Source organism: Phalaenopsis equestris, unplaced genomic scaffold, assembly GCF_001263595.1.
Source record: "Phalaenopsis equestris unplaced genomic scaffold, ASM126359v1 Scaffold000702, whole genome shotgun sequence".
NCBI classification, from domain to species: Eukaryota; Viridiplantae; Streptophyta; class Magnoliopsida; order Asparagales; family Orchidaceae; genus Phalaenopsis; species Phalaenopsis equestris.
In genome coordinates this window covers 316,745-328,357 of record NW_018165142.1, presented here as the reverse complement: position 1 = coordinate 328,357, position 11,613 = coordinate 316,745, and the positions used below count along the sequence as shown (strand labels likewise).

The following is an 11,613-nucleotide window of genomic DNA, read 5'->3' as shown; positions in this document are numbered from 1 at the left end:
TAAATCGTGCATGAGGAATCCCAATTTAAGGCCTCATACGTACTATATATTATAATTTGGTTGCCTTATTCTTAAAATGATTCAACAATGTGCCACAACGGATCAATGATGAGAGTTCTAATTTTGTCCAACACAAAAGAGCTATTCTACGAGGAATTGAGTACGAGGTCCGTCAGTTTCCCCAACCGACCTGCATAAACTTCAATGTTAGATATTCGATATGACTTGCAGGGAAATTCAAGTTGACATTTTTTTTCTTTGGAGAACTGTTCATGCATATGCAATAAGCCACAAATTATCACATATCTTGTGTGTATGTGATTGCAACATTGGAGGTCAAACATTAAGAGTCTGTTTGGAGCAGCTTCAACTTATCCAAATAAGTAGCTTATTCTGATAATTTGCTAATCAGGAGCTTATCCTGATAAACTGACTAGTTGTTTGGTATGTGTATTTCAGAAACAACTGATTCTAGATAAATAATCATTCTGCTCTTGTTTTGGATAAATTATTTAGTTGTTTAATTTGTGAGTTTGGAAAACAACCGATTTGTAGTTTTTTATGGATAAAAGACCATTCTGACATGTGTTGTGTTGCTGTTCAAAATCGGCCTCCATAAATGAATCTGATATTAAATATTAAAATACTATATTCAATGAATTTGATATCAAAACAGATGGTCTTAAATATATAAGAAAATGAGCCTCCATAAATGAACAGATAAAGCTTGAGAGTTTTCAATGAAAATGGGCAAGACGACCCATAGACTACTGAAAATTTTGAGATAAACAAAGTTGAGCATGCACATAGAGTCAAAAGATCACAAACAATATTTAAGCCAATTCATAAATCTTTCCTTATACTAATTTATTGATTGTTGATGTTGGTGAATCCAAAAGCTTTGAAAAAACAATATTTTTTGAAGATTTTGTCAAATGGTAAAATGAAATGGAAAAAGTAGAGTCATACAAAAATGAAGCTTCAATAAACTTGAGCTACTGATTAATTAGAGGGTGTTATAGAGTAAATTGATACTTAGGATGAAGGAGGATTGTAACGACAATAAAATAATTCACATGAAACACTTTAAATTTAATTAGAGCGTGTTGTTTCAGAAAGACTGCATTTCAATTTAACCCAATTCAGGGGTTCGGTAATAGTTCACAGGAAATACTTTGACACAACCTAACCATAAAAAGAACAAAAAAAAAAAAAAGGAATCTTCAGTAGGCGACCGAATGGTTAGGCTATGTTGTTAGAAATGTAAGTAGTGCAAAGAGTTGAGGCGATCTGTAGATAGTTGCACAGTTCAAATTAGTAAACCAATCTTACCTCATCTCAACTTAAATGCACAATCATCTTCGCATCTTTGCCATCCCAACACCAGAGTCCGTGCTTATGTTGTTCTGCCACAGGGACATTGTCAGGCAACGGGAGTAGATGCATGACTTCGACTCCTCATCTAGCTCAAGAGCAAGTCCTTGGCAACGAATTTCCGCCGCACTTTTTGGGCTGAGAAGCTTCGATCGACATGCAGGTGAAAGCAGTGATCAGAAGGGAGAGGCAAGGGAGAAGACGGAGGGTACAAGAGGAAATAAACAAGAAACACAGAGGAAAGACGCCGACCGCGGGGTCGATCCCGTGGCCCCGCGTTTATTATAACAGGCGAACCTCCGTTTTCACATTTGCGGTATCAATGCACGAAACAAACAACAGAGCGACATTTTAAAAATGTTATCGTTATTTTAAGCTGCCCCAAACGAGCGCGAAGCCCACACTGACTTTTACTTCAAAATACCTCAATAAGTTTTTTACCAACACACATGGATCAATTTTTAGGGCACCCTAATCATTTTTTCATGTGATACATTAGGAGTCGTGGTCACCATACAAACCATACGACGCTCGCCTCCATGCCTCGCCGGCAGCGCCGACCGGAATCTTCGTCTTCGACTTCCAGCACGTACGTCGTCGGAGAAGAGGCAGGAAATGGGCTTGAAAATGCTGTGAAGGAGAAGCGTTGCAAGTTTTGGCTTCCAAATAAGCGCCGCTACTGCGCTAACATCCCTGTTCATTCCTCCCCGTAAAACCCTAATTCACATGTTTCTACTTCTGATTCTCAGCGTTTCCTTTCAGCCGCCTCTCAACTCCACTAATCGCTTCTCACTCGATCTCCAGGTTTTGCGGCAACCACGATTCCTCCGCCGGTGATCGCCGCCTCCCTTGCCCCCTCGATCCTTCGCAGTACATTCCTCTCTTCACTTCCATTCTTTCCACCTACTCTCTTCGCTTTATTGTTGACCTGTTCTTATCTGTTCACAGCTCGGTATCTAAAGAAAACCTTGAGTCCCACCTCAAGAGGTGTCCTCTGAAGAAGCGGGCTATAGCACTAGAATCCCAGGCGTACTACTCAAAAGGAATCAACAGCGGATTCATTGATTCTGCAGATGATGACATCAGCACCGAGTCCAAAAGGAGGGCCATCTATGGCCTTAACTCATCTGATTTCTTCGCTTTAGTTAAAAAGATAGAATCATTACACTCTGCTGTAGTCGGACATTTGGAGGACTCTTACCTGATGCCGGAGGCCTGTGAGAAATGGTTGCGGAGGCAAATCGACAGGTGGGAAGATCAAATTACATTGTTGCAGCTTGGTCTAAGTAGTTGCAGTAATTGAATGCGAAGTGGTTAAAGTTCTAAAGTGATGATTTGCTGCTATTTTGACAGCAAAATTCCATATCAGGAGCGGCATGTCATGCAGCAGGCTTCGATTATTGGCAACATGGAGAAATTTGGGATATTATTCATGTCCAAAGATGAGATTTTAGGCTCTGTGCTTGAGGAAGATGAAATATATGACTTTGTTCGGAAGAAAGGCGAATTACCAGCAGTGGTCGAGTTTGGAGCCGGGCGAGGTTATTTAACTCATATGCTGGCAGATTCATATGGGATCCAGAGGATTTATCTGGTAGAACGCAGGTCTTACAAGCACAAGGTTGGTTATTTGCTTTCTTTTTCTGAAGGAAGATTTACATACACACCACTTAATTCCTATGTATTTACATATCTAACACCTAAACTACAATTTTTTGATATATGCCAACTTAACTATGCATACGAAAGTGTATTTTAATTTTTAGAAGTTAAAATAGTGGATAGTGGTCTTTTTTTTGAGATATGAAAGATTTGAGTGATATAACTGCAAAAGGTAAAGTTTAGGTGTGTTATGGTATGACTCATATATCATATTGGGATAGACGTTGGATCGAAGTGGAGTGGAGCGGAAGATTCTGTCCAAATCATGGGAGTTTCTTTATGTTGTAATTATATACTATATTTAGGGTTTACTCCCGAAGTTATAAATAGACATGCTTGTAACATCAGGAGGTATCCCTGAATTCTGTAACTCTTTTCTAAATATTGAAAGAAAAGCCGCCGCTCTGCTCTTGAGAACATAAACATTTTTGCCGAATCTCGTTAAATTTTGACGTTCTTTTATTTTTGTGTCAATTCTTGTTTTTCTTTGTCCTAATTACTCAATAAGTGGTATCAGAGCAAGTTTGAGGGCAGGGAAAAAATTTAGGAGGCGCAAGAAGAATATTTGGCGGCCCGGTCTCAGAGCAGATCGACACAGAAAGTTCTGCGGCTTGCGAGAAAGCTTCGGCGACGCAAGGTTCAGAGAAGAGAATTTGGAGATTCGCAACCGAGATTTGCGGCTCTTCACGTGCGACGAGGATCGACGAGAGATCGTTCGGTCTCGCATCGCCCTAGAAGAGCTCTCGCGAAGCAGATCGTCCCCAGGAACAGTTCGCCAAGGAGGCTCTGCGGCAGCAAAACAATTTGCGAAGGGGGGTTATCACGAATTTCAGGAGGGTTCGCGGTTAGGCGGCCTCGGGTTGGAGATTATTGCGTGCGGACGGCACACGCACCGTCCAATGAAATTTTATTTTTTTTATATAAAAAAAAATAAAAGTGGGCCAACTGACATACACTTTTTGTTTTTGGTAAAGGGAGAGTTTTTATTGGCCCACCGCATGCATCTCTGCGTGCGGTGGGCGGACAATAATTTATCCTTAGGTTGACGAGAAAATTCCCTCCGACTTTAGCGACGCAGAGGGCTCGCGACGGTCGCATCGCGCAACAGAGGCATTTGGGATTCTTCGCCGAGTTCGGCGGGAGGAAGAGTTCGTGAATCGCGAAGCTTTTGACGAGGCTTCTTCCACAGGCGGCTCACGACAAGTTGGAGCAGCGGGCAGTCCGACGGAGCTGTTGGGAGCAGAATTGGAAGAATCAGGAAGTTTGCTGTAGGCGAACGCGAAAAAAGGTAGGAAATTTGCTGAGCTTCGATTTCCTTTGCTAGAAACTAAATTTTCTCCTGACCCGAATGAAGGAGTTTTAAAAGAAAATTCAGTGCGGAAGATATCGAGAGGTTCCGAATTCCCGATTTCCTGAGGCGAAATATATCGAGAGGAGATTTGTTTCCTTGTTGTGGTTTCTGGAGCCGGAATATTGCTTTGCTGAAGCGGAAAAATTGCCTAGTGCGGAAACTGAAGAAATGATCAATTTCAAATGACAACTTCTGGTGCAAAATTCGAGGTGGTGAAGTTCGATGGAACTAGTAATTTTGGATTGTGACAAACAAAAGTAAAAGATCTGTTGGCTCAACAGAAAATCTTGAAAGCTTTGCGGGCAGCTAAACCAGATGCCATGGAGGATGAAGATTGAGAAGAATTGCAACAACGAGCGACAACAATTATACGCCTATGCCTGACAAATGAAGTTATGTATCACATGATGAATCTAAAATCTCCAGGGGAGATATGAAAGAAATTGGAAACTCAATTTATTTCTAAATCTCTGACGAATAAATTGTATTTAAAGCAAAAGCTGTATGAGTTTAAAATGCAAGAAGGTTCTGATCTGACGCAGCATGTTAATTGCTTCAATCAAATAATCACAAATTTATCACGGCTTGATGTGATTATTGAGGATGAAGACCGAAAAATGATTTTGTTGTGTTCACTGCCTTCTTCCTATGAACACTTGGTAATTACTCTTACGTATGAGAAATAAACTGTCAAAGTTGATGAGATCACTGCAACATTGTTGGCTCACGACTGGCAGAAGCAGAATGCAGGGGAAAACTTTCATGACGACAGTTTATATGTTAAGAGTAAGCAAGATCGTGGAAGGAAGAAAAAGGAGAGTTTTAGAAGGCGAAATTCTTGATCCAAGTTGAAAGCCAAAAAGACAATTCATTGTTACAATTGTAAGGAGCCAGGTCATATGAAAAGGAGCCAGGTCATATGAAAAGGTCATATGAAAAGAGATTGTCCAAAACTGAAGAAGCAGACTGGGGAGAAATGTGATGCATCATCGAAGTCTGTAAATGTGGTGCAGGTTGACAATTTAGATTGCAATGATGATGATATGCTTTCAGTTTTATCAACTTAGTTCGCGGATGCATGTATTCTTGATTCAAGATACTCTTATCACATAACACATAATATGGAGTGATTTATTTCATACAAGTCAACTAATTTTGGCTCAGTTTATCTAGGTGATGATAGATGTTACAATATTGTTGGTATTGAAGAAGTCAAGATTAAAATGTATGATGACACAATTAGAATGTTATGTGATGTTAGATATATTTCAGATTTAAAGAATAATTTGATTTTCTTGGGCACTTTACATAAAAATAGTTTCATTTATAAGACAGATGAGGATAGAAAAATCATCAAAATTATTAAGAGTGCACCAACGGTGATGAAAAGAAAGTTAACTGCAGACAATATCTACAAACTGTTGGGCAATACAGTTGTAGGAAAGTCCATTCTGTGGAGTCAGATGATGACAAAACAAAACTATGACATATGCGTCTAGGTTATCTCAGTGAAATCTCAGTGAACGTGGGATGACAAAATTGTATAGAAGAAACCTATTGCATGGTGTTAAAAACTGCAAGCTCGATCTTTGTAAGTTCTGTATTATTAGAAAATAAACTAGAGTCAATTTTATGACTTGAAAACACAAAACTGAAGAGATTCTTGATTATGTGCATTCTGATGTATGAAATCGTACCATGGAATCGTCATTGAGAGGATCCCAGTACTTTGTTAATTTTATTGATGATTTTTTCAGGAAAGTTTGGGTGTATTTCTTGAAGCAGAAATCTGAAGTCTTCTCTAAATTCAAGCTGCGGAAAGCTGAGGTGGAAAACCAAACTTGCAGAAATATCAAATATTTGAGATCTGATAATGACAATGAGTACACAAATTCGCAGTTTCAGAAGTTCTGTGAGGAGCATGAGATTCAGAGACATTTTTCAGTGCGCAAGACACCACAGCAGAATGGTATGACAAAAAGGATGAACATGTTCTTAACTGAAAGGACAAAATGCTTGAGACTGAATGTAGAATTTCCTAAGAGTTTCTGGGCAGAGACTGTGAATATGACATGTTATCTCATAAATAGGTCACCTCGAACATCGTTGGGTGACAATGTTGCAAAAGAGGTATGGATAGAAAATCCAGTTAATTTCGATCATTTACGAATTTTCGGTTGTCCTGCTTATGTGCATGTACTTGGAGATGAAATATCAAAACTTGATGCAAAATCCAAGAAGTGCATCTTTTTGGGCTAAAAGAAAGATGTGAAATGATACAAGTTTTGGGATCCGATTGCAAATAAGATAATGATCAGTAGAGATGCAGTTTTTGATGAATAATTCATGTTACAGTAGAATCAATACAAGGTACAATGAAACAGTTCCTGTTCCGATGCAGCGCAGATGGATTTAGAACAATATCCAGAAACAACTGAGAGTGTTGAAAATTCAAATTCAACACCTTGTGATTCAATTACAGATGATCTGCAAAATTATAATCTAACCAGAGACACCCCAATATAAGGTCTCATAGCAAATTGGGTTATGAAGACTTGGTCTCTTGTGCACTTCTCATCAGCAACGATAATTCAACAATTTTTCAAGGAGCTATTACAAGCCAGAAGAAAGAGAAATAGATGGGTGCAATAGTTGAGATTGAGTCTTTGAAGAAAAATCACACATGTGAGCTAGTTCAATTTTCTGAGGGAAAGAAGACTATTGGTTGCAAATGGGTGTACAAAAGTAAACCAACAGAATCAGAAAAAGAAGGGGAAAAATTCAAGGCTCGACTGGTAGCAAAGAGATTTTCACAGCAGAATGTGATAGATTATGATGAAATCTTTTCTCCTATGATCAGACATACTTCAATCAGGGCAGTGCTTGCATTAGTAGTCATTTGGGATTTACATTTGGAGCAGATGAATGTTAAAACTGTTTTCTTGCATGGTGATCTGAAGGAGCAAATTTATTTGGAGCAGCCATAAGGGTTCACTCAACCTGGATAGGAGGTTTGCAGGTTAAAGAAATTGTTGTATGAGTTGAAACAATCTCTAAGACAATGGTACAAGCGGTTTAACTTCTACATGATTCAGATTGACCACAAGAGATGTGAGTATGATTATTGTGTTTATATGACAAGTCTTAATGATCGTTCTATTATTTTTCTGTACTGTATGTTGATGATATACTAATTGCTGCAAATAATATGAATGATGTCTGTAGTTTGAAAGCTTTATTGAGTCAGAAATTTGACATGAAAGACTTGGGTCCCACGAAGAAGATCCTTGGAATGAAGATTCATCGAGATAGAGACTCAAGATGATTATGTTTTTCTCAACGAGACTATGTTGAGAAAATGCTAGACAAGTTGGAGATGAACAAAGCAAAACCTGTAAGCACTCTTTTGGCAAATCATTTTAAGCTTTCGTCAGAACAACATCCTAAGACAGATACAAAAATCAAAGACATGACAAAGGTTCTATATGTCAGTGCAGTTGGCTGCCTGATGTATGCAATTGTATGTACTCGTCTTGATTTGACTTATGCTGTTAGTTAAGTCTGTAAATACATGTCTTAACCAGAAAGGCGACATTGAGAAACAATCAAGTGGATTTTCAGGTATCTGAGGGGTACTGTAGAACATTGAATTATTTTTTGCAATCAACAAGCTAATCCTTCAGTTGTGGGGTATGTTGATTCTGACTATGCTGATGATTTAGATGGCAGGTCTACAACTGGGTATCTGTTTACTATTGGTGGAGGGCTTAAATGTTGGAAATCAACAATTTAGTCTATTATGACATTATCTACAACTGAAGCTGAGTACATGACAGTAGTTGAAGCTGCAAAAAAAGCCTTATGGCTTGCTGCACTAGTAAAGGAACTGGGCATTGAGCAATGTGAAGTTCAGTTGCATTGTGACAGTGAGACTGCTATTTATTTGACAAAGAATCAGATGTACCATGCGAGAACCAATCACATTAACGTCAGGTATCACAAGATCAGAGAATAGATTGCTTCTGATGAGATACTGTTGCAGAAAAGTCATACTGATGAAAATGCAGCTGATATGTTGACCAAGCCAGTTACTATCAATAGCCAGTTACTATCAATTTACTATCAATAAGTTCTTGCATTGCTTGAACTTGTTGAATGTTTGTAGTTGCTAGAGAAACATAGTGACCTAACCTACATTGGTGCAGGTGTAACTCCCTGACATTTTTTTCTCCTAAGAGGCTGGATATTTGCTAAAGTGGAGATTTGTTATGGTATGACTCATATACCATATAGGGACAGACGCTGGATAGAAGCGGAGCGGAAGATTCTGTCCAAATCATGAGAGTTTCTTTATGTGGGTTGGGAGTGTGATACAGAGGTAATGTTGTAATTACATACTGTACTTAGGTTTTACACCTGAGGTTATAAATATACCTGTTTGTAACCCCAGGAGGTATCCCTGAATTCTGTAACCTTTTTTTGAATATTGAAAGAAAAGCCGCTGCTCTGCTCCCGAGGACGTAGAAATTTTTGCCGAACCTCATTAAATCTTGGTGTTCTTTTGTTTTTGTGTCGATTCTTGTTTTTCTTTGCCCTAATTACTCAACAAGGTGTTAGTTATGTAAATACATAGGTATTGGGTGGCATTTATGTAAATGCCCTTTTTTTAATGTTAAAACAACAAATCTGTGCAGATAAGTTGTTAACTCTTTCCTTATTTACATTCGAGCTTGTAATAAGCACGGGTCTGTCTATAAAATTTTTAGCGATTGAAGATTAAATAGCTGAAAACTAACTATTAAAATCTGGGTCTTATGATGCGAACATAAAGATTTTTTTTTTATGATTATTCCTTCTAAAATCTTGACTTTTGTTGAAGTGGAAGTGAGGGGCAAATGTTAGACCTTCTAGGTATATCTGTTGGTAGAACTTGAAAGTAAATTTGTGGTCTCTAGTAGAGTTTCTTGGCATAGTTTACTTTTCATCTTCAATTAATTTAGAACGAACTTAAAATTCTATTGTTATTTTCGGCAATGTAAATTTGGGGCATTTACATGCACGCCACCTAATTCCTGTTTGTTTACATATCTAACACCTAAAGTTTTTTAAATTTATACCACTTAAATCTTTCATATCACATCAAAAATACCACATGATACTAAAGTTAACCCAAACAACAATAGAAAAACAAATGTTATTATTGAAAAAAAATCAAATATATGATTACAACTAAACACACTCTAAAATGAGAAATAACAACAACACATCACAAACTCTCACTAGGGTTCGATTCGTGGGTGGTGGTGATCGACTAGCTGGTTCAGAAGTAGTGGTAGGTGGTTGGAATGGAGTGGATGAGGAGCGACAATGAGTAAGGGCCGTTGGAAAGGCTGTGTATGGCCGAAAAGAACAAGGGGGAGGGCTGGATAGCAGGTCGGGCAGTGGTAGATGGGGCTAAGGACTGCTGGAGGGCTTGTGGATTGTTGGAAATAACAGGGGGGTGTTGGAAAGCTGATGAACAACGACAAAGGGTAGTAAGAATGGCTAGGAGGGATGTGGATCATAGGAAAAGAACGGGGGAGGATTGAACAACAGTTAAGTAGCAGAAGAGGGTGGTAAAGGCGGTTGGGAAAACTGCATCAGTAAGGGAGGCATGTTCGAGAAGGTGGCAGCAAGTGAAACTTCAAAAAACAGTACGACAGGGCTGTTTGGCAGCTGCAGCGGGGAGGAGGGATGGTGGCAGCGGAGGGAAGGATGCGGTGGAAGAGGAAGTCAAGGATTATCACCATCTTGGAATAAGATATAACTGGAGCACCACTCGCCCTTGGATACAACTCTAGAAAGGAAAACTAAGAAATGTCGATGGGTGTCCCGACATAAAACTTACAGAAACTCCAATTCAAACCCTAATAGAGCACATATATGAAAAAAAGAATATAAAGAAATGAAAGGAAAAAAGAAAGTTTGCTAAAGAGATAAAGAAGAAGAAGAATAATAAGAAGCCTTTATCCCATTAAGTGGGGTCGGTTACATGAATCCTTTTTTTCCATTGCGTCTTATTGAGAGTCTTATTTTTATTCAATTATAATAGATTAAGATCTTTTTTTATACATTTGGCCCATATCTTTTTAGGTCTACCTCTACCTTTCTTAACATAAGTTGAATTTAAAACATCTAATCTCCTTACCGAATCATCAGATTGTTCACGTTTAATGTTAATGTTACCAAATCATCTGAGGTGACTCTCTCTTATCTTGTCCGCCATTGTTGCTGCACCAACCAAACATATTCATTTCATTTATTGTCTCTAAGTGTGAAACAACTCATCCACATAAGTATTCTGTTCTCAACAACTCTTAACATTGTTTTATGCTTCTCTTTTAAAGGCCAAGATTATGTGTCATAGAGCATTGCAGGTCTCACCACCATCTTATAAATTTTCCTTTGGTACTTACTCTATCACACAGTATACCCGATGCATTCCTCCACTTCAACCAACCAACTTAAATTCTACTAATAACATCCCCATTTATATCACCATCACTTCAAACAATTGAAACGTTCACACCTTTTACTGATTTGATCACCCATAGTTACAACTCTGTCACCAATGCTACTGCTACTAAAATTACATTCCATGTAATTAGTTTTAGATATACTCAAACGAAAGGCTTTAGACTCCAGTGTAAACCTCCATAATTTAAGTTTCTCTTGAACTCTTTCTCTAGCTTATCCATAAAAAGGATATCATCAGCGAAAAACATACACCAAGGTACATCCTCCTGTACATGTCTAGTAAGAGCATCCATAACTAAAACAAAAAGATGTGGGCTTAATACCGATCCCTGATGTAATCCAATTGAAATAGGAAAATACTTGGCCAATCCCTCTTCTGTTCGAACACAAGTAACAACCCTAGTATATATCTTTAATGACCTGAATATAAGTCATATCAACACTATTTTTCTTTAGAAACATCCAAAGGACTTCTTTTGAAACCTTATCGTAAGTTTTTTCTAAATCAATAAAATTCATATGTAGATCTTCCTCACTTTCTTTGCACATCTCCATCAAATCTCTTAATAAATGTATATCTTCCATATTAGATCTACTTGACTTAAATCTAAACTGATTCTGAGAAATCTTTGTATACATCATAACCTATGTTCAATTAACTTCTCCAATATTTTTAAATATGACGCATCAACTTATTTTCTCAATAATTT

The 11,613-nt window shown here is 38.1% G+C and overlaps 1 protein-coding gene across 1 annotated transcript in view; it reads left to right on the top strand.

Moving 5' to 3' along the window:
- The first annotated feature begins 1,837 nt into the window (after positions 1–1,837).
- Positions 1,838–11,613, top strand: part of LOC110030323 (tRNA:m(4)X modification enzyme TRM13 homolog) — a 27,577-nt gene continuing 17,801 nt past the window's right edge. Inside the window, exons 1-4 of the mRNA XM_020732990.1 lie at positions 1,838–2,083; positions 2,179–2,244; positions 2,323–2,622; positions 2,728–2,995. Of these exons, the coding sequence (XP_020588649.1) occupies positions 1,914–2,083; positions 2,179–2,244; positions 2,323–2,622; positions 2,728–2,995 (804 nt within the window). The 5' untranslated portion in view covers positions 1,838–1,913. The remainder of the gene's footprint in view (positions 2,084–2,178; positions 2,245–2,322; positions 2,623–2,727; positions 2,996–11,613) is intronic.